General features: G+C 55.9%; 9 protein-coding genes across 9 annotated transcripts; 5 read left to right on the forward strand and 4 right to left on the reverse strand.

The window, feature by feature from the left end:
• Window positions 1-255: 255 nt before the first annotated feature.
• Window positions 256-711, reverse strand: PG986_006671 (uncharacterized protein; the record flags this gene model as incomplete). Its single annotated transcript, XM_066842893.1, has 2 exons — window positions 256-349; window positions 485-711. 2 exons carry the CDS (start codon window positions 709-711, stop codon window positions 256-258), a joined length of 321 nt encoding a protein of 106 aa, XP_066699005.1.
• A 1,005-nt stretch (window positions 712-1,716) lies between these two features.
• PG986_006672 (DNA replication regulator SLD2) lies at window positions 1,717-3,251 on the reverse strand (the record flags this gene model as incomplete). Its single annotated transcript, XM_066842894.1, has 2 exons — window positions 1,717-3,044; window positions 3,110-3,251. 2 exons carry the CDS (start codon window positions 3,249-3,251, stop codon window positions 1,717-1,719), a joined length of 1,470 nt encoding a protein of 489 aa, XP_066699006.1.
• An 857-nt stretch (window positions 3,252-4,108) lies between these two features.
• PG986_006673 (uncharacterized protein) lies at window positions 4,109-5,125 on the forward strand (the record flags this gene model as incomplete). Its single annotated transcript, XM_066842895.1, has 1 exon — window positions 4,109-5,125. One exon carries the CDS (start codon window positions 4,109-4,111, stop codon window positions 5,123-5,125), a length of 1,017 nt encoding a protein of 338 aa, XP_066699007.1.
• Window positions 5,126-6,167: 1,042 nt separating this feature from the next.
• PG986_006674 (allantoate permease) lies at window positions 6,168-8,334 on the forward strand (the record flags this gene model as incomplete). Its single annotated transcript, XM_066842896.1, has 12 exons — window positions 6,168-6,279; window positions 6,344-6,352; window positions 6,413-6,451; window positions 6,509-6,551; window positions 6,611-6,834; window positions 6,906-7,239; window positions 7,301-7,491; window positions 7,551-7,613; window positions 7,673-7,820; window positions 7,876-7,991; window positions 8,046-8,136; window positions 8,193-8,334. 12 exons carry the CDS (start codon window positions 6,168-6,170, stop codon window positions 8,332-8,334), a joined length of 1,512 nt encoding a protein of 503 aa, XP_066699008.1.
• A 182-nt stretch (window positions 8,335-8,516) lies between these two features.
• PG986_006675 (uncharacterized protein) lies at window positions 8,517-10,987 on the reverse strand (the record flags this gene model as incomplete). Its single annotated transcript, XM_066842897.1, has 2 exons — window positions 8,517-9,491; window positions 9,554-10,987. The coding sequence occupies 2 exons, from the start codon at window positions 10,985-10,987 to the stop codon at window positions 8,517-8,519; spliced, it is 2,409 nt and encodes an 802-aa protein (XP_066699009.1).
• A 1,952-nt stretch (window positions 10,988-12,939) lies between these two features.
• Window positions 12,940-14,504, forward strand: PG986_006676 (uncharacterized protein; the record flags this gene model as incomplete). The annotated part of the gene is made up of 6 exons (XM_066842898.1): window positions 12,940-13,179; window positions 13,246-13,530; window positions 13,593-13,643; window positions 13,699-14,006; window positions 14,055-14,147; window positions 14,180-14,504. The coding sequence occupies 6 exons, from the start codon at window positions 12,940-12,942 to the stop codon at window positions 14,502-14,504; spliced, it is 1,302 nt and encodes a 433-aa protein (XP_066699010.1).
• Window positions 14,505-15,631: 1,127 nt separating this feature from the next.
• Window positions 15,632-16,940, forward strand: PG986_006677 (uncharacterized protein; the record flags this gene model as incomplete). Its single annotated transcript, XM_066842899.1, has 2 exons — window positions 15,632-15,883; window positions 15,981-16,940. The coding sequence occupies 2 exons, from the start codon at window positions 15,632-15,634 to the stop codon at window positions 16,938-16,940; spliced, it is 1,212 nt and encodes a 403-aa protein (XP_066699011.1).
• Window positions 16,941-17,582: 642 nt separating this feature from the next.
• On the reverse strand, window positions 17,583-18,367 carry PG986_006678 (uncharacterized protein; the record flags this gene model as incomplete). Its single annotated transcript, XM_066842900.1, has 2 exons — window positions 17,583-17,985; window positions 18,120-18,367. The coding sequence occupies 2 exons, from the start codon at window positions 18,365-18,367 to the stop codon at window positions 17,583-17,585; spliced, it is 651 nt and encodes a 216-aa protein (XP_066699012.1).
• A 389-nt stretch (window positions 18,368-18,756) lies between these two features.
• PG986_006679 (uncharacterized protein) lies at window positions 18,757-19,837 on the forward strand (the record flags this gene model as incomplete). The annotated part of the gene is made up of 3 exons (XM_066842901.1): window positions 18,757-18,836; window positions 19,132-19,474; window positions 19,553-19,837. 3 exons carry the CDS (start codon window positions 18,757-18,759, stop codon window positions 19,835-19,837), a joined length of 708 nt encoding a protein of 235 aa, XP_066699013.1.
• Between the last annotated feature and the right edge of the window lie 13 nt (window positions 19,838-19,850).

The following is a 19,850-nucleotide window of genomic DNA, read 5'->3' on the forward strand; positions in this document are numbered from 1 at the left end:
CGCCTCACAGGACCCTTAGCCTTGTGTTGGAAAGGTTGCGGCAGTTGTCTGATTGCTCTGTTCACTTGGCTGCATGGCCATTTGCAGTAAGGATCGGGCCATACGGTTGCATTCAGCCTGACTATTGACAAACAAAACAATTCATGATACATCATTCTGGTGGTACAAGGACTTTTCAAGTATAGCCATGACCCCCGGGTCTTACTAAACAAAACAACCCCATATGGCTGCACATCCTTTCCCGCCTAGTCATCCTTACAAATCAATGGAGCTAGCAGGTCGAGCAAGATTCGCACGCCAGGGGTGCTTGTTGATTGGGTCCTTCTGGTAGATGTTGACTTCGAAGAACCTGTCATGGGTGTCGGTCGCACTTGTAGTTCTTGTACCTGCATAGCAAGATGGTTGCCGAGTCAGTATGCTACATATATTGGCTTGTGGGTCCCACTAAGGGGTAAAGGAAGAAGCATCACCAATGGATACTTACGAGTTCAGTTCCTGGAAGTTGGCTTGGATGAGATCGTCTTCGGCCACTTCAACGAACCCACTAGGAGAGGCCGAGGCAGGAGCAAAGTACCTCTTGGACTCCAGTGGCCCGTAGTTGACCTGGCGGACAAGCTGAATAGCAAATGGGGGACCCCCGCTGGCAAAAGCCCCCTTGCGGTCGACGTCATTGGCGGGAGATGCAGCTCTTGGGTAGGATGCCCATGCCATGAAGGTGTCGAACTTCCCCTCATGCATCAGATACTGGGTGGGGACGGTAGGAGCTTGATAGAGTTGCAGCAAAACAGCGAAGACATGATGGGTAGGGAGTTGGAGCAACAGTTTGATAGTAGGCAGACGATGAGATATCGATGGGGACAGAAGTAGACGATCCGAGTAAGAATGTAGGTGGTTCGAAGGGGACAGTAAGTCCTCTATATACCTTGCAAGCCGGCTTGCTCTGTTTGAAGAGCAACTCTTCCCCTTTGACTTGGACGGAGACCATCATGCGTTCTGATTGGTCTTTCACGGTTACTTTCAGCTAGTATTCGCCTTGCAGATTTTGAGGCCTACCCTGTACCAGTGGCCCATCTACCGACACCATATCGTGAGTCCAAACCGTCTCAAGGTGTCGGCCAGCGTGACCTGCCGCTTTCCGATCGAGACCATAAAGAATGAACTGCTCCTCCTGGACCCTGTTTTGTGACTTCTCCCTTCCATACAGTCGGCCCTGGTGGTGTCGCCGCACCTGTCGAGCAGCAAGAACATTCCTAACAGGTGCCCATCTTAGAACACACCTCAGAACGCATACTCGCCCGTTCCATTGTCAAGTTGCAGAATGCGGTGCGAGGTTTGCCCTGAAGAAAGACCTGGAGCGCCATGCCAAAGAGGTTCACAGCCCAACGCGTTGGTACTGTACCGTTCCAGGGTGCAAGTACAAGCTAGCCGTAGAGGGTACCGCGCGAAAAGCGAACTTGGACAGACATATGAGGACGCAGCACGGCATTGCTGCACTCTGAAGCGTGCTCAACAGGTAGCCAGGAGGACAGTGTAGGCCATAACGACACGATCATTGCAAGAAGTGAATGACTTGAATGTGACAACGATTGATCGTTCATATAAGTTGTGTAAACCAGCTCCTCATATCTATTGGGTATCATACTCATTACATGCTCTACTCATTTGCCGCCTTCTGGGTGTATATCCTCACTTCCCAATCCATTCATTCAATGGCGTCTATCTGCGCCTGCGGAAGCGGCTTCCAAAGGCAGGACCACCCTTTGCTCCATTATTTCGCAGCTTTAGTCGCTTGAAGTTGGCGTGCGCCAGCTCGTTCACCTTCCTTGCGGCCTTCTTGATGGCACCTTCCTTCTTCTCTACATCCTTGCCGTTGTTCTCCTCGGTAGTCTGCTTGGGCTTCGTGATCTTCTTGGCCTTCTTGACCGGCCTCTCGCCGTTCTCCTTGTCGCTGCCGGGCTCCTCGTACTCGGAGCCTGATGCGTCATCCAGCGGATCGTCACTAGCAGCCGACTTCGTCGAGTCGTATTGGATCTCGGGAACCACCCGGTTATCTTCGTCCGCATCCCGGAGAGCACCATCTGAGGCCTGGCCCGGGCGCTTGGATCTTGTCGGCCGCATGTTGACCTTTCTTGTGGTTCGCTTCTGGCCCTTCTTCTTATAGATCGGCAGAGGCAGTCCATCCTTGCCGACCTGATTCTCATGATCACTGTCGTATAGACCCTCATCATCGAAACCACCAAGTAACTGCCCAGCCTGACTGTCAGGGACCAGAATGTCGTCCTTTGGTTTGGACGGTTTCGTCGTTGTGGTTGGCGCACCCTCGTTCTCCATGTCATGCAGCGCCTCGAGTTCCTCATCCAACTTCTCCTCTTCCATCTTCCGCAGATCAGCCACCACGCTGCTGAGGCCTCGCCCTAGAGGCTTCCGGGGTAATCGGATAGGTTCTGGAGATTTGTACTCGGTATTCTCGTCCATGGCAGGCATGGGTGCCCGCCTGAGGAAGGAGGGTGTGGAGAACAAGAGCTTGTTGACAGTGCTGGGAGTGTTGGCACCTTGGTTGCCATTGCGGTCCTTTAAGGGCGTCATGAAGATGGCTCGCTTGCTCGTAGATATGGGCGTATCACCGACTTTGGTGTCGCGAGGGAGGTCTGTGTCACCGAGCTTCCTCTTACTAGGAGTAGCCTGGGTGGTCGTCAGGTCCGGCGGAGCGACATCACCAAGTCTCGATTTGGACGGGGTCTTGTCATCTTTCTCCTCGAGCAAGTCGAACAGCCCTAGCACGCGGCCGTCACGATGAGGGGTGGGACCGATGGATGTCGGGGCGGCGGGGCTGAACAGTCTACGGATCGAGGGGGTCTCGACCTCGTCGAAGATGTCGTAATGCCGCGAGATAGACGGGGTTGTTTGCGACTTGCGCTGCTTGGAAGGAGTGATGTTGATATCTTCTCCCGACTTGCGCTTCTTGGATTTGGCTTCTTGTTTCGGGGGAGGGATTTTCCCGTCCAAGATGTCGCGGACTTGCTGGTACTTCCGATACTTTTGGGCTACGGCAACGCGTGGTGAGCAGGAGGGGCCGAGAAGAAGCTTTGGTGATCTGGGCTGGACTCACCTATGTCGGGGTTTTGCTTGATGGCCTTGCGGTCTGGCTTCTTGCCGTCATTGCTCTTGGCCCAGTCGCCTTCGAACTGCTTCAACTGGGCACGAAGGTCCTGAGCCTTGGCCTCGTAGCTCTTTCGAGTTTCTTCTTGCATGGCCGGTCTGGAGAGTACAGTACAAAGTGGGATCCGGGTGTGCTTCGAGTGGTCCAATCTTAGAATGCAGACAATGATAAAGGAACAAAGATAGGGTATCTGCAGAAGGCTGTATATAGAACGTAGGGAGGATCTGCGACGGGACGGGAGTATACAGAAACGATCCACAGGTACGCGATGTCGATGCGGGAGAAGGTCAATTAAAGCAGGACGCGCTTTGGAGGAACGGCATGCAATCACCTACGCGTTTTCGCGCATTGGCCTGGCCCACTCTGTGCTCAGTGGCCTGGACTGCCAAACAGCGAGTGGGCTTTATCGATTTTACTACTACAGGGGGGTTTGACAGCAGAGCGGGTAACAAGGCGGGGCAGCTTGGGCGTTACGCGATCAGATTGTGGGGGGTCATCCCTATCGCTGGAAGGAAGCCCAGAGCACCTTACAACACGTCAATCGTCTTGAAAGAAAACGTACTTGGGGTTGTGGTTCAGTAGGATTGTATAAGGACTCGAGATAATTGTACTTCCAGTAAAAGAGACTTAGATAATACATCGAATTAATAGAATTCAGAGCACATCCGTCTCAAGAGTACTTTCAGTACATGCACTTCCCCGGTGCCGCTGAACTAAACCCAAACTAGTAGAGAGCACTTAAGCTGACATGTCCCGTCCCGCAACTCAGTCCACAACCATCGCCACACTTCACCGTAAAAGACCAAATCAGCTTGCCATCCGAATTGACTGCAAAACTCACATCTTCATCATCTTCATCTTTAGAAACCGTCAGGCTTCGGTCTTTTCCGCATACTGACCACGCATCCAATCCACCTTCATTCTACCTTCTCTCGTTTGGCCGAATACATGGACTTGGCGGGTGACGGAAATATCGACATCAAATCCAAGGTCCTTCAGCACACACTAGCCCAAGTCGCAACCAGGCAGGACGGAGATACCGACTCTTCTGGTGGAAAATGCTGCGTTATCTGCCTTGATAACATCTCGGAGCCTTGCGAGGCCCAGCCCTGCAAGCACAGCGACTTTGACTACCTATGTCTCTTGAGCTGGATACAGGAGCAGCCAAAATGCCCGCTGTGCAAGGCTGGCATCCGGGAAGTCCGCTATGACTTTGATGACTTGGCCCGTCAAACATCATGGAAGACATATAAAGTCCCGGAGCCCAAGGCGGATAAGGTCGTCACTTCGGTCCCGCAACGACCACGGCCGCCGAGACGCAATGTACCTTACTACACGGCCCCCCGGAGACACCAGGACGTGGATCTCACACCAAATGTGGCCGAAGATGAGGCTGTCTTGCTCCGCCGTGAAGTCTACCGGGACCAACTGTACTCGCTCCACGTAGGATCGAACCGCGTATCGCAATACCGCGATTTGACACCGCAGCTTTTCGAGCAGGATCCTACGTTGGTGTCGCGCGCCCGCATGTGGTTGCGAAGGGAACTGAAGGTGTTTGAATTCCTTCACACGCCGCTATCAAATCCTCAAGGGGCCGACGACACCACTACCAGACGGCGTGCCAACAACGCCGAGTTCTTGCTCGAGTACATCGTCGCCATACTGAAGACTGTGGATATACAAGGCAGCCAGGGGCAGGCCCAAGACATGTTGCAGGAGTTTCTGGGGCGGGACCATGCCCGACTGCTTCTCCACGAGCTCAGGAGCTTTCTCCGGAGCCCCTTCACATCCCTCGGGGCCTGGGATAGTCATGTGCAGTATGACCAGTCCAAGAAGCGCCGGAGGACATCTAGCGACGACCCTGAGGAGTCCGGTGGTCAAAGGTCTCGTTCACGATCAGAGGAGTGCCCATCGAATTCCCAGACTCGGCCGAGAGGCGATTTCTATCGACCCGATTACTCATGATAGTGAAGAAGTATAACATAATACATACAACACCCAGCGAGATTTGCAGAATGACACTTAAGAAATCTTATGTGGGCCCATTGGCGTACGCGCACGCACTAAGGCAAAGAATGTCCTTGAGCTTGGCTCCGAATTGAATCAAGAAGGCGGAATGGCTGAGTCATGTAACATTCTCGTCTTTTATGTCCCTTCCGTTCAGTTCTGCGCAGAAACGTCGACCCGAATCTGGGCTACGCCTGGTCTGCTAACATTAACCACTACGGCGCAAGCCTAGTAATTTGGTGGGTTTGACTGCATTGTTGTGGCATTTCCAGTGGTATGTGCCTGAAATCAAACATGGTGCTGCCCGGAGCAGCGCCCGCCCCCGCGTGCTGAACATGCATTACTACTGCAATCCTATAGCATCATTTAAGCTTTGAGCCTCAACAGAGCCGGCTCACCCCCTCCATATGGTAACGCAGCTTACTACAATGTACCCTACCCATCCCCTTCTGACCTCTCGGTAACTCCGACAACGGGGAATTGGCAAGGGAGGCGACGGGGAGTGCCGGCTTCTAGCGGCACAGTGCACTATCAGGAGGCCACTCTAGTCGATATCTGTCCGGGGTCCCCACAGCGCACTTGTAAGCCGATAGCCTAGGATAGGTTGGGTAACCCCCTAGGCGATCTCAGCCAACGTTGCATGGGATGGATACACGAGCAGCACAGGCTGCGCAGCTGCGGGGGTGGGAGGACAATCAGATATTGACAGAAAGCTTGCTGACTGGCTGACTGGATGAACCAATGCCGGGGTCCTGGGAAACGAAAGGTCCCGCGCCATCGGATTCACCTCCGTCCTCCGATAAGGGAAATGGGCAATGACACTGGGAATTTCTGATAGCGATTTTCCTTGAGCGCTCACGTCGGCAACGTCTTGTCAGATTTTTTTGAGAGGCAGTCCCAATTGAATAATCCGACTTCATCTGGGTTCCGGGCCATATCAGCGAGAATCTGTCCGACACTTAGAGGCCTTGCGATACATCGATTGCAACTGAGCTCAAAGATGGCTTTCGGCTCGTTAGCGTTCTTCCAGCGCCATGAGCGAACTCCCGAGGAGAGGAGTCTCGTGCGGAGGCTCGACATTTTCCTCATGACGTTCGGATGTGTTTCTCAGAGTAAGTCTCACAGATATCGGAACTTATGAGCAATCGACTAATTTGAACCCATCGCCTGTTTTAGTTATCAAGTGTAAGTAATCCTTATCCTTGCGCCAGTGTCTCATTCGTACGTGTGGCTCACGCGACCAAGATCTCGACCAGCAAAACTTCAGAAATGCTTATGTTTCAGGTAAGTCAAGGAAACAGACAACGCCAACACTCACTTCGCATCCTAACGAGCGCACAGGTATGAAAGAGGACCTTGGCATGTATGGCAATGAATTAAACTAGTAGGTTATCGAGCCAGGCTCCCAGGTACTGAAGATTGCTAACGCGGAGAACTATGAAGCTTCGAGATGCTGTTCAATGTTGGCTACGCAATCATGCTCATCCCGTCGCAAGTCATCCTGACTTATGTTCGACCAAGCTACTGGCTTTCGGGGCTAGAGATTGTATGGGGAGTCATCACTGGACTTATCGCCGTCTGCCACAAGCCCCAGCAGATTTATGCCTTGCGCTTCCTTCTCGGACTGTGCGAGAGCAGCGCTTGGCCTGGCATGATGACACTTCTGAGTGAGTGAAAGTCATCTCACCCCTGAACATATCAGTTGCCATACGCGCTGAGATCTAACCTGTGTGAATAGTGCACTGGTACACCCCCTCTGAACTGGCGAAGCGGATGGGTTTCTACCACTCGTGCCAGGCGGCAGGCTCCCTCATGTCAGGGGCACTTCAGGTAGCCATAACCAACACCCTGCACGGTGCCAATGGTCTGGCCGGGTGGAGATGGTTGTTCATCATCAACGCAATCATGACCGTCGTCGCAGGTGGCCTCGGGATCTTCATGCTTCCTGACCTGCCTAACAACCCGAATCCCAGAGCGTTCTGGTTCACTAAGCGCGATGCCCGCATGGCGATGGAGCGGTTGGAGCGCCATGGCCGTGCCGAGCCGAGGAAGATGACTTGGGCCAGTGCTAAGTATGAGAACAAGCACCAATGCGCCTGTACCATTGATTGAAAGCTGCTGACCCTTGGACAGGCGTACCTTTTCGAGCTGGGCTGTCTACTTCGTGTCGGTGCTCTACATCGCTACGGTGTTAGCATCATGGGGCTACGCCTACTTCAACCTGTTCTTGAAGAGTCTGAAAAACCCTGATGGATCGCTCGTCTGGGCCGTGACCCAGGTCAATGCCATTCCAATGGGTGGTAGCGCTATCAACATCATCTTCGGTCAGTCACCTGCGAGTAGTCGAACGCCAGACTGTCTTACTGACTTGCCTCTCACGTAGTGTGGATCTGGGCTATCCTTTCCGATTTACTCAGGACACGCTGGACCCTCATCGTCGCTCAATGTAAGAAGCTCATTCCAGATTCATGTTCGGCAAGCACGGCTTACCTGATGCGTGTCTAGCTGTGATTGGTCTCGTCCCATGTATCGTCATGAGCGTCTGGACATCGCATCCTGACTCGACCCCGGTCGCCGCTGCGTACGCCAGCTACTTCATCTCCTTCCTCTGTCTGGGGACTGCGCCATTGATCTTTGCCTGGCTGTCGGATCTGTAAGCCTTTCTCTCCCCGTCTCCTTCTCGTGTAGCTTGACTAATGAACTACAAGACTACCCCAAGACCCCGAGTCCCGTACGCTTATTGTGGGAGTCGCCATCGCTGTGTACTACGCCATATCTGCATGGTCGCAAGTCCTGGTTTGGCCAGCTGTACAGGCTCCTTACTGTAAGTAGTAACACTACATCGTGTGAAGTGTTTCAGGGGCTCACATTCTTGCAGATAAATATGGTTGGCAGTCATCCATTGCGCTTTGGATCCTTGTCATCATTATGACCTGCATTCTTCGCTACATTGACGTCAAGTATCTCCGGTATGTTACTCCAAAGCCGTGGTGTTGAAGAGCATCCGACTGACAGTTCAATAAAGCCCGAAGCGTGAGGCATTCCACGCGACGCTCATCGAAAGCGCAAAGACGGACGACATGGAACCATCCGGTGCCGAGGGTAGCCAAGCTGCTGCCAAGAGTAGCGACACCAAGGCAAGGCCCGTGGATGTCACTCGCGAGTGAAGATGACATCGCTGAGCGGCCGTGGCATGACTGGCAGCGACTCTACAGCAGTAGGTGTGCGATGAGGACTCGATACCACCAGGTAAAGTGTTTGTCAAAGACTCTTCGGATCAATATTTACAGATTTGATTGCATGAAACCCACGAATTGTTTTTACACTAGCCTAATAATGATAACATCGTTTACGCGTAGAACTGCCCTTTCTCGAGAGGCAGCACCGGCCCCAACGAGAAAGTCGCATGATGCACTGGTTCACTGTCGTCCACTATCCCCCAAGCCAATCCGTGCTCGGACAGCTTCTCCTCGAACCTCCTCACCCGATAGTACGCATACGAGCCCGCGATCGGGTCCGGGGTCGAAATCACGCCCAGCTCGTCCCGGCTGGGGTGCCCTTGAGCCAATCCGACCGCGCCAGGCGCACTGCCCGTATACAATCCCACCGCCTCGACCCAGCTGCCGACGCGGCTCCGCCGTTGGACGCCCACGGTCTCTGATCTTCGTATCTCTCCCGCCTCCGGCTTCGTTTCGCCGATCCCGCCGCCGCTTGCGGCCGCTATGGTCTGCGGGAAGAAGAAGGACGAGGTCGGACACGTCGCCGCGGCCAGGCTGGCGCTGCCCGTGGCGAACAACGGCATCCGCTCCGCGCCCATGTACCACCGGAACCAGCCCACGGCCAGCATCATGCTGACCAGCAACGCGAGCAGACCCGCCACAGCGAGGATGGGCACGGTGGAGTACCCCACCGCCATCGTCACGGACCTGGGCGGCACCGACGATGACGACGATAGCGAGCTTCTGTCGACGCCGTACTCCGCCACGCGCAGCAGGAACAGGCTCTCGCCCACAAGCCAGTGCAGTGCCGCGCACCCCATCACTAGCGGCAGCGACACGTGCAGCGGCAACTGCAGGTGCAGCGTCGAGCGCTGCGCCGTGTCGGGCCGGGGCGAGCTGACGCGCAGGCCGGCGCGCCGGACCGCGAACCGGCTCACCTCGGCGTGCGCCAGCATCGCCGTCAGGGCCGCGTTGCACGCCACGTAGACGTAGACGGCCGCGAGCTGCGGCGTGTGGGCGACGAGGGCGGTCGCGGCGGCGCCCCAGTTGTTCTCGGTCAGTTGCGCGGGGACGCCGGCGATGGTTTGGGGGAGGGCTGACCGAAACTGGTTAGGGATAGGTTCGATTGTAGGCCGAAGCCGAAGAAGAGGCCGATGATGGCGAGGACGAGGAGGATCGGGGGCAGGAGCCGCACGAAGAATCCGGGGACGCCCTTGTGCCAGCGCGGTGCGGATTTCCTGCCCTGCTGCTCCATCGCTGCGGCTTGCTCGTCTTCGGGGTCCTGGCCGAAGCAGCCGAGCCGGGATCTGCGGGACCCGGGGACGTTGACGCCGGGCTCCAGCGTGAAGCCCGCCCTCTCGTGGGATCCCAGGACCGTGGTGCGGCGGCGCGACCGTCCGTTCCATGGGAGCGGCATGGGCTGGGTCGAGTTCCAGAACCCGACGGCGGTGTCCTCTTCATCCTCCTCCTCCTCCCCTCCTATCCGTCCATCGCTCATGTCCACTTGCGCCCCCTGCGTCGTGGCGGACGCTCTTCGTCCTCGGCGTCGGCGTCTTTGCTGATGGTGATTGCGCTGCCGCTTCGCCTTCATGACCAAGCGCGCCGAGGCGAGACAGCGGCCCGCGAAGCGCAGGTCGGGCTCGCGCAGGTAGCTCGCGATGAGGTCGCCATTGGTGACGATGCGCTCCTCGCTCTCGTACTTGGCTTCGCGGCGCACGGCGAACCAGGTGGCGACGAAGCAGAACAGCATCAGCGCGTTCGCGCCCAGGACGGAGTACTGCAGAATCGGAAGGGCGCCCAGGCTGCATAATTCTGGCGTGCCATCGGCGAAATCATTCGCACTGATCGTCTCCGCGAGCGCCGCGTTCCACAATAGGTGCAGCGGCAGCGTGCTGGCGATCAGCAAGAGACAGATCGCTGCCCGGTTGATTCCAACGTACGGCAGGTTCGTCAGGTTCGGCACGCCGATCCACAGCCACCGCTTCTTCCGGTGGGCGAGGTCGATCTCGCCCCGCGTCGGCGAGACGAGGATCTGCATGCAGTAGTTGGCGCAGGCCAGCAGGATGTTCGCGAGGATGTTGACGACGAGGCGCAGGACGATCGAGTAGGTGCGTGCGGTCGCGCAGTCGCCCTGGTAAAACGTGACGACTTCGTCGTTGATGTCAGCGCCGGGTTGCTGCTGTAGGTTGTCGTCATTGTTGTTCTCGCCATCGCCATCGCCATCGCCACCGCCGCCGCCGCCGCCGCCGCGTCCCTGGACGATCCGAAGCACGGCGAGCACGGTCGTGGCCGCGTTGAGGGCGAAGACGAGCGCGCAGACGGAGGTGCAGAGCACGATTCCCGTGCGCCAGCCGCGGAGGCGGTGCAGGAAGTCGTCGAGGGCTTCGCGCGTCGTGCCCCTCTTGTCGTCGTGCTGGTGTTGGTGGTGGTGCCCGCTGCCGCGGCTGCCGAAGACGGGCGACTCCCGGAGGCGGTCGAGGAAGCGGTAGGGCGGGATATAAGAGGTGAAGTTGTGCGACGTCGTCGCCGGCGGGTCGTTGTCCTCGCTCCATCGCGAGACGGGCCGCTGCTCGGTCTGCGGTACGGGCTCCCAAGTTGCCATGCTTGGGGATCGTGGGGTCGGGGAGAGATTCATAATGGCATAACTAGAGGGGAGGGAGAGAGAGAGAGAGAGGCTCTCTCAGCTAGAGCAGAGCAGAGTATGGGAGAGACGAAGCCTATGTTTATCTTCCCCCTGAACTGCCATAGATTGGTCACAATTTGCCCCCTTTGGGCCGTTGCCAAGTTAGCTTGTTTCCAAGACAACGTCCATCTCCCCCAGGGGCAAGCCACACTGGTAACTCTCCAACGTCATCCGCATTGTTCCCGCCTTTCCATATATCTGGAAGAGCCTGGGCTTGCCGATACGAGCGCCGGCGGGACTTAGCGTAACTATGTGGTCGACATGGGGCTTGGTGGCTTCGAGGCTAAGACTCGTTGTAATCGGGCCAACCTCCTGGCGGGAAACTTAATCTTGGGCGTTGGTTTCGATCCGGGGCATCGATGCATGGTTAGATAACTAACCCCCTATGCCCATAAAGATCTTACAAGGACAGTACAATAGGATCACAGTACAGCCGCTATCAACTCCCCTATCTTGGTTGGTGTCGGAAAGATGAAATGCAGAGTTTACCTTCTCTTAAATTCCATTTGTGCGTAGCACTATGTGTTATCGTAAGGTGAATATATGGTAGGCCTAGAGAGGATCATGTCGCACGCAAAAGTGGAACTCCACTAAAGCGCACGGCAATAGGGGCATATGTACTCAATGCGATAGATCATGAAGGCCGCTATGTGACTGCTTTGTTGCACTGCGTGGTGCGTCCCGGGGAAGGTATAAGAAGGAAACCCCTCGCTATACTCCAGGTAGGGTTTCCAATGGACGTTGTTGGCGAGACGTGCAGATGTCTGTCTGGTCCTCGGCATCGATCGCCGGGGCCACTGCCTGGGGCCGAACTGGTATGTTGCCGGCCGTCGTGGCGTAGACAGACGGAATGTGTCAGCGTGGCAGGTGGCATGTGGTGTCACGTTGTCCTGGATATTGTGAGTGAAGAATTTCGAGGCCTGGAGAATGTCTTACTCGAAGGTCCGATGTCATCAGTTTGGCGGCTCAGACTGGTCTAGGGAAGGCTGCCTGTCATATTGCCCACGCAGAGCGCTTACCCGGTCTCCGATGTGAACAGCCCACCCAGGGAGCAGTATTTTTGGCATGGATGTAAGCAAGAGTATTTCAGGAACACCCGCGCTATTCGGTGCTGTCTTGTAAGCGCGAGCTTCGGGGATACCAAATTCGGCTTACATAAATAGCCGAGCGGATAACGCGGCTTTTTCTTTCGGCTCAGCCCCCATCGCCGATCAGCTTACATCGGTCGTTCAACGTCACAAGCTTTTTTTGAATGCATGCAGTAAGACGGTTTCCGGTTGCGATCTGCAGGCGTGTATCGTTGATTCTCTTGGCAGAACCACTTCGAGGGATATGGTTGTGTAATTAGAGGTGAAGCTTCTTGACCTTTCCTTCTGGGTTGCATCAAAACAGGGAAGACGCCCTACCCCGTCAGCTACGGCTTTCTGACGAATAGTCTGAAAGACAGTTAACATAAGAATCTTTGACTATGTTCCGGAGTTCTTAATAATAGACGATGCCAGCGCTGTGATATACAGCTATCCTAATACTGGTCATTAACAGCTCGTTAGAGTGGATCCAAAGCTAGTAGTCTAATACGCCTCGAGCCTAGAACCGACTCTACCACTATTTCGACATGTCTTCTATTGAGAGACTGTCCCAGGTCCGCCTTATCAGTTCCACCGTTAGTGTCCGTTATATCAAGCGGAGGATGGTTGGACAGTAGGAGATCGTCGCTTTCGTTTTTACTGGCCACTCCACTCAACCCAGCCAAGCGGTGCCCCCTTGCATGATAAGAGCATTGTAGTTCAATGTTGGGCATTCGTGATAAACTCCCCGTGGTAAATATTCGAATAGGACAGATAGATCACATCTAGTCAGACCTTGTAGCTATGACTTCTACGGCCCGAATTATTGCGCTCTCGCAGCTTATTGCAAGTGAAACGGCAAAAATGGACAGTTCCCTCGGCAGCAGGAACCTTCCGACGCCTTCACTGGACGAAGATGCCCTGCAGACGATCCCCATACCGGATGAGCTCACTGATATCAAGGCAGCCAGGCTTGCAGTGATCGAAGCCTGCCCGGAACTGAAAGACCTGATGACTGGCCCAAAGGAGCTGCTGAGGTTCAAGGTCTGACAGCCCCGCTCGACCGCCCGAGTTCGCAACGTTTGATCGATCGCTAACAAATGTGCGCAGTGGACTGACTATGCCAGCGTGAAGGCAGTTCTCCGATTGAAGCTAGACAAGTCCTTCTACGTGGGCCAGTCTACCTCGTTCGAGGCCATGTCGGGGTTCTCGGGCCTCAAGGTTATGAACGTTCGACGCATCGTGAGGCACGCCATCATAAACCACCACTTCTTCAAGGAGGATACATCGGGCGTGGTCACGCACTCTGCGCTCACGGCTGCTCTGGCCGGTAGCGAATCGATGCGCAACTCTCTCATCGTGGAGCTCGACGAGTTCTGGCCCGCAGCAGTCAAGGTATTTCTCATGTTTCTGAGGGACTCTGGATCAGGGCTTGTAGGCGCTAATTAGATCGATAGATGGCTGATGCGATGGAGAAATGGCCCGATTCCGAGGAAAACAACGAAACAGTAATCGCCTGTGGGACACCCATTCTGTCAATGGACATGCTAACTAGCATGCCAGGGGCTTTCCCTCGCCAATAGCAGCAACAAGAGCATGTTCGACATCTTCGCCGAAGAGCCGGCCCGCGGAGAGCCGTTCGGGCGTTACTTCTCCCAAGACAAGACCGCCGACGGGCTGCTCGAGAACTACCCCTGGGCTGACAAGACAACTATGGCCGATGTGGGCGGGTCGCATGGGAGCGCCGCCATCAGGATTGCAGAGCGGTTTCCGCACATGAGATGTTACGTGCAGGACCTTCGGGATACAGTTGCCGAGGGAGCCGCGCGCCTGCCCGCCGGGCTTCAAGATCGGGTGATCTTCGAGGAACAGTGAGTTTGTCCATCGCGACTATGGGGGCAGCTGGCTAACTACCACAGTGACTTCTTCACTGATCAGACGATTACGGCAGATGTATACTGCTTCAAGTCCATCTTCCACAACTGGGCAGATAAGTATTCTAGTCATCCATAGTCCGTCTCTTTGCTAATCTCACACATTATAGTGCCCGCTCTCAAGAAGGGGGCAAGAATCATAATCCACGAGCGTATCTTGCCAGGGCTGGTAAGCCTGACCACGGTAGATGCTCGCCGAGCCATGTCAGTGCTGCTTCATATGATGAACCCTCAAAGGTCCAGCAGGCTGATAATATCAACAACAGAAATCTCGACGTGGGAATGCTACAGCTCTTGAACGCACAGCAGCGGGAAATGCATGAGTGGCCCGAGTTGTTCAGACGGGCGCATCCGGGATATCGCTATCTGGGCGCCCGTCAACCCGCTGGAGCCATCCGTTGGATCGTTGAAGCCGATTGGCAAGGGCCGGAGTGACATGGGAAGTATATTACAAACCTGAATCTATAGGCTGCTAACTTCGCTGGAGTCAGGTAGTTGCAGCTTATCATATGATTAGCGATCGATGGTAGCATCATCGATAGGTCTAGAAAATGCCAAATGCCCGTTTGAGTCACTGAATTCCGGTGATAGCTGTGACAAGAGGCGATATCGATCCCTCGCATCCTACGCCCAGTGAGTAAGATGACAGGACTGCCTGGTCCGGGCCAACCGGATGGGGCCTTTAGGTACTATTTACAGTAAACCAACATGGTGCCTGGCGTCCCCGGAGGTCGCCGCCAAGGCACGGGATGAGACTCTGCCAGAGCGCCCACTGATGGATGCACACTGACGGAATCCAATTCTGACGTTGGTTCGGGCCATCCTGTACACAAGGCGTAAGCCCGATCTTTATTTATGGAGTGCAGCTCAGCTGAGAGAGCAAAACGTGGTTGATCCAGGTTTCCCACGTGCCATGGCGGACTCGGCCGATTGCTGATGGTGGAATGGGATGAATTTGCCGAGTCCGATGTGGGTCTCACGCCCCTATCCGAATCCGAATCCATACCTACTTGGTAGGGGGCGGTAACACATGATTGGTAGGATCGCTCTGCCTCACCAACGACGGCGAGGAGCCAACGACAATGAGAAAACTTTATATAAAAGAACAAATTCGAAAAGCCTTGCCATTCCAAACGCTCTTATCACGCAGTATCCTTGTATTCACAGTTTCCTTCCTCACTTCAAACCTCAGCCCTGACTGAGACTGACCCTTTCCATCGAGTCGCTGGAACTACCGACTCTCGACTTTACCTGGAGTAGTCTTTGTAAAACCATTTGTTCCATATATCTTTGTGAGTAAATATCATCTTTCTGGCTGCAGTCCGGACATACCCAGTTTCAAGTCAGCTAACGACGATATAGATCCTGCTCGGCCGCTGGGCACCATTAATCTTGTACACTACCAAGTTATTATACTACCACAGAGACCAGCATGGGCCTAGTAAACCCAGACACCAAAGAGAAGGTGCATCCGGGCATGGAGAGCACCGTCCTGGCGCGCTCCTCGGACAGCTCGCAAAACGGGGAGAGCGCCGCTGCGCGCGGCCGGCGTCGAGCTCACAATGGACGAGGAGTACGGGGCGGCGCCGGACGGCGGCCTGCGGGCCTGGCTCGTCGCGGCGGGCGGCGCGTCCGTCTTTTTCTGCTGCCTGGGCTTCGCCAACTCGTTCGGCACGTTCGCTCAGTACTACGCCACGCACCAGCTCCCCGATAAAAACCCCGACGACATCGCTTGGATCGGCTCGCTCAACAGTTATTTGCAGATGGCTATGGGCCTCTTTGGTGGCCCGGCCTTTGACCGATGGGGTGCGAAGGTGGGTTTCATCATCCAGTTTTCTCTGTTGCCCCTTACTCTACTCCTGGCCCTCAAGGAAAGACAAGTTGCTGATCAATACGTTTGCCCCAATCTAGGTTGTACGCATCGCCGCTATCCTGTACATCATAATGATGATGGTCCTCTCGCTGTGCAAAGAGTACTGGCACTTCATGCTCGTCCAGGCCGTCATCATGGGCACCCTGCAGGGCTTCATGCAGATTCCCGCCTTCGCGGCCGTGTCGCACTACTTCGACAAGAAGCGCGCCGCGGCCCTGGGCATCGTCGTGGCCGGCTCGTCCGTCGGCGGCGTCGTCATCCCCATCGCCGTCGCGCGCATGCTCAACGGCTCGACGCTCGGCTACGGGTGGACCGTCCGCATCATCGGCTTCATGATCATGCCGATCCTGCTGTTCGCGTGCGTCGTCCTGGTCCCGCGCCTGCCGCCCCGCGCCACCAGCCTCTGGCTCGGCAGCGCCCTCCGCGACCTCCGCTTCATGCTCGTCGTCGCGGCCTTCTTCTTCGCCTCCATCGGCATGTTCACGCCGCTCTTCTACCTGCCCACCTACGCCGTCACGCGCGGCGTCGAGGCCACCATGGCCGGCTACCTGCTCGCCATCCTCAACGCGGCCTCGACCTTCGGCCGCATCATCCCGGGCGTGCTGGCGGACAAGTACGGCCGCATCAACGCGCTCGCGACCGGCTGCCTCGCCACGGGCATCATCATCTTCTGCTTCAGCGCGGCCAAGACCGAGGCCGCCCTCATCGTCTACGCCATCTTCGTCGGCTTCTTCTCGGGAAGCATCACCTCGGCCGGCTCCGCCGCCATCTCCATCTGCTGCCCGGACCCCCGCAACATGGGCACCTACATGGGCATGGGCCTGGCCCTCGGCTCGCTGGGCCTGCTCATCGGGCCGCCCATCGGCGGCGCCCTCGTCCGGTCGTACGGGGGCTACTTTGAGTTCTCCATGTTCGGCGGGTCCGTGTGCGTCTTTGGCGGCTTCATCGCGCTGCTCTTCAAGCTTTTGTCGCCCGAGGGGCTTTTGGGGAAAGTCTGAAGTGGCCTAATGAGGGGGTTTTAACTTACCATAGGAGCTCATGGCGTCGGCAATGTGTGGTTCTCAGGGCAGGGCGAAATTTGATGGACTGCAAGACCACACTAGGCCTGTGGCTCATCCTCTCGTTGGACTGGTGATGACCAGCACTGCTCACTACTGATTTACGCAATAAATATGACAAATATTATGTTAGAACACATAGAACATACCGGGCAACTTCATAGAGAAAACAATCAGGTGTATAATAGTGTACATATATATATACAATGATTGAAACTGGCGCCCTGAGTCAGCAGGAGAAACTCCTAACCTTAGCAAGTACTGGCCCCCCAGACTGACACCAATGATATGCTCGTCGTAGGACCGAATAGCACAATTATTTTGCAGGCGCTTTTCGTGTTTTCTTCGGCTTGTACCGGGCCAAGAATCGTTTCAAACCCTCATAAGAAACCGCCGTATCCCTCATTGGTGGCAGCTGCCGTTTCCGCTGTCCATCATGCATGCGAATGCTTCTACCGCCTAAACGCCTTGCAATGCCAACCGAACCAACGCATCCGTAATAACTAACAAGTACGCCTTTGATCCGTCTATAACGTCTGGATTTCCATTCATACACGCCGAGAGCCTTGGTTACAAGTATTCCTAGGTGCCCTCCTGCTCCCGGATCGACGCCAGCTCGTACTCGCCCGCCCCGTCTCGGCCGCGCCCGCGCCCTCTGCCCCGCCCGAAGCCCATCTCTTCGTCGCCCATGCCCCCGCCGTCCGGGTTGCCTCCGGCGTGGCCGTTCTCTTCCGCCCCCGCGGCGCCCGTGGTTCGGCCGCCGTTGCCGCCGAAGTTGATGGGCCGCAGTTCGCGCCACTGGCACCCCCACATGGCCATCGCGATCGTGGCGACGATGGAGCACAGGTTCGTCGCCCACCACATCAAGTTGCGCGGCAGGAAGCCGGTGAAGAAGGTGACGACGCAGAGGTGCAGGAAGTGCATCGTGAACACAAAGTCGGGGACGAGTTTCGAGCGCGCCACGAGCGCGACTAATGCCACCGCCCTATTGTATAGAAAGTCAAGGTTAGCAACAGATCGATACCCAAATCCACTCGACGCGCGGAGTCGTCGGAACAAAACAACGGCAACCGAGGGGAGAGGAGCGGGCAGGGGGAGAGTCTGGAGAGAAAGACATACACTACAGCCGAGCAGCACAGCCAGACGAAGGCGTAGACGAAACCCTGGGTCGTGTCACCGCGCAAGCTCGCCCAGCCGAAGACCAGGTCCATGTGGAAGCCCGTCCCAGCCACTAGCCCCGTGAAGAGGAACAGTATCAATGCCGTCGCATAGTATATCCCCTGTATGGCGGCGATCTGGCTGAGGATTCGGAGGGGCGGCAGTTCGCCAATGGCGCCGGCTCGCGGCGGCTTTCTCCTCCTGGGCATGGTTGGCGCCGCAAATGGATTGGGTTAGGTACAGAGAGAAGCCCCGGTTCGAAAAAATAAAAATAAAAATCGAGGAGGGGTCGTAGCCAGTTGCAGTCGGCCGAGCCGGGTGCGCGCAGTAGTCGGTAGCAAGAGGCGTGGGCGGGCGTCAAAAGGGTTGCGAAGGAGCGGATCGAAGAGAAAGGAAGGACGTTGTTGTTGTTGTTGCTGTTGGAATTCCGTCGGTGCCTATGATGTGATCATCTCCAGACTTGGACGCACGCTATCGATACGGGATTCTCTCTGCGGGAGAGAACTTGCGATAGTCAAGAAAGGACGTGGTGTTGTGTTGTTATGGTACCATGATTTCCCATATTACTGTAATTACTGGCCAAACAACACATGTACAGATGGATATCGGCAATCTCTCCAAAGCTGCCATTCTGTCATTAGACCCACCGCGACAGACGGACGGTACCTGGCACGCACGGTCCGTGTGTTACTGGTCAAACAAAACGTACGTCCAACTTTAAACGGTAACATTACGGTTAGGTAAGCCAGCAACAGGAACAGGCGGCTGAATCAGCTGGAACTCTTCCACCATTCTATGGGGAACTCAAGAGGTATATAAAAAGGCGAAGTCCAATAATCGAATGACACGAGTATAGTATAAGTATATTAATAGAGTCAAGAATCAATAAAAATCAGTACCCATTAATTGTCTGCTTATGGCTTTGGAGCGTGTCTTGATACGGGAAGAAAGCTTGGCGCGGCCCAGACGGTAGGAACATCGCGGGCTTCGACCTCGGGAACAACGTCAAGAGCACCGGCACCATCAAGGGCTGGATGATGTTCATCGACTTCCCCGACGCCGAAGCCAACGGTTCCGACCCGCAGGCTCTATTCGACAGCCATGCGGCCGCCGCCAACAAGTTCTACCAGACGTCGTCCTACGGCAAGCTGTCGCTCGAAATTGGCGCCGACACGCAGCAGGTCTACCGCATGCCCGCCACCACGGCCTCGTACCAATGGGGGGCTGGTGGCCCCAAAAGCTACTACCTCGAGATGTGCATCCAGGACGCCCTGGACGCCTACATGCATGCGCACAACGCCGACGGCGACGCCTCCGTCTTCCCAGAGATGGACATACTCTACCTCATTGCGCCGCCCAACGCCGACTTCTACAACTCGAACACCTTCATGTAGGACGCCGAGTTCCGTGACCCCAACGGCACCGGCAACGGCACCGGCAACGGCACCGTCGGCACGGCCGTGGCGCACAGAGCCATCGCGTACGGCCAGGACCTGTACCATTCGGACGGCTACAAGGTGCTGGTGCACGAGACGGGCCACACCTTGGGCCTGCCCGACTATTACCTGACCGACGGCTCCGAGCTACCGGGCTCTCTCGTCGGCGGCTTCAGCCTGATGGCCGTCACCTTCGAGCAAGCGCCCGACTTCTTTTCGTGGGACAAGTGGCGAATGGGCTAATGGCGGACTCGGC

This window comes from Apiospora aurea (genome assembly GCF_038362705.1).
Source record: "Apiospora aurea strain CBS 24483 chromosome Unknown utg000005l_segment0_segment0, whole genome shotgun sequence".
NCBI lineage: Eukaryota > Fungi > Ascomycota > Sordariomycetes > Amphisphaeriales > Apiosporaceae > Apiospora > Apiospora aurea.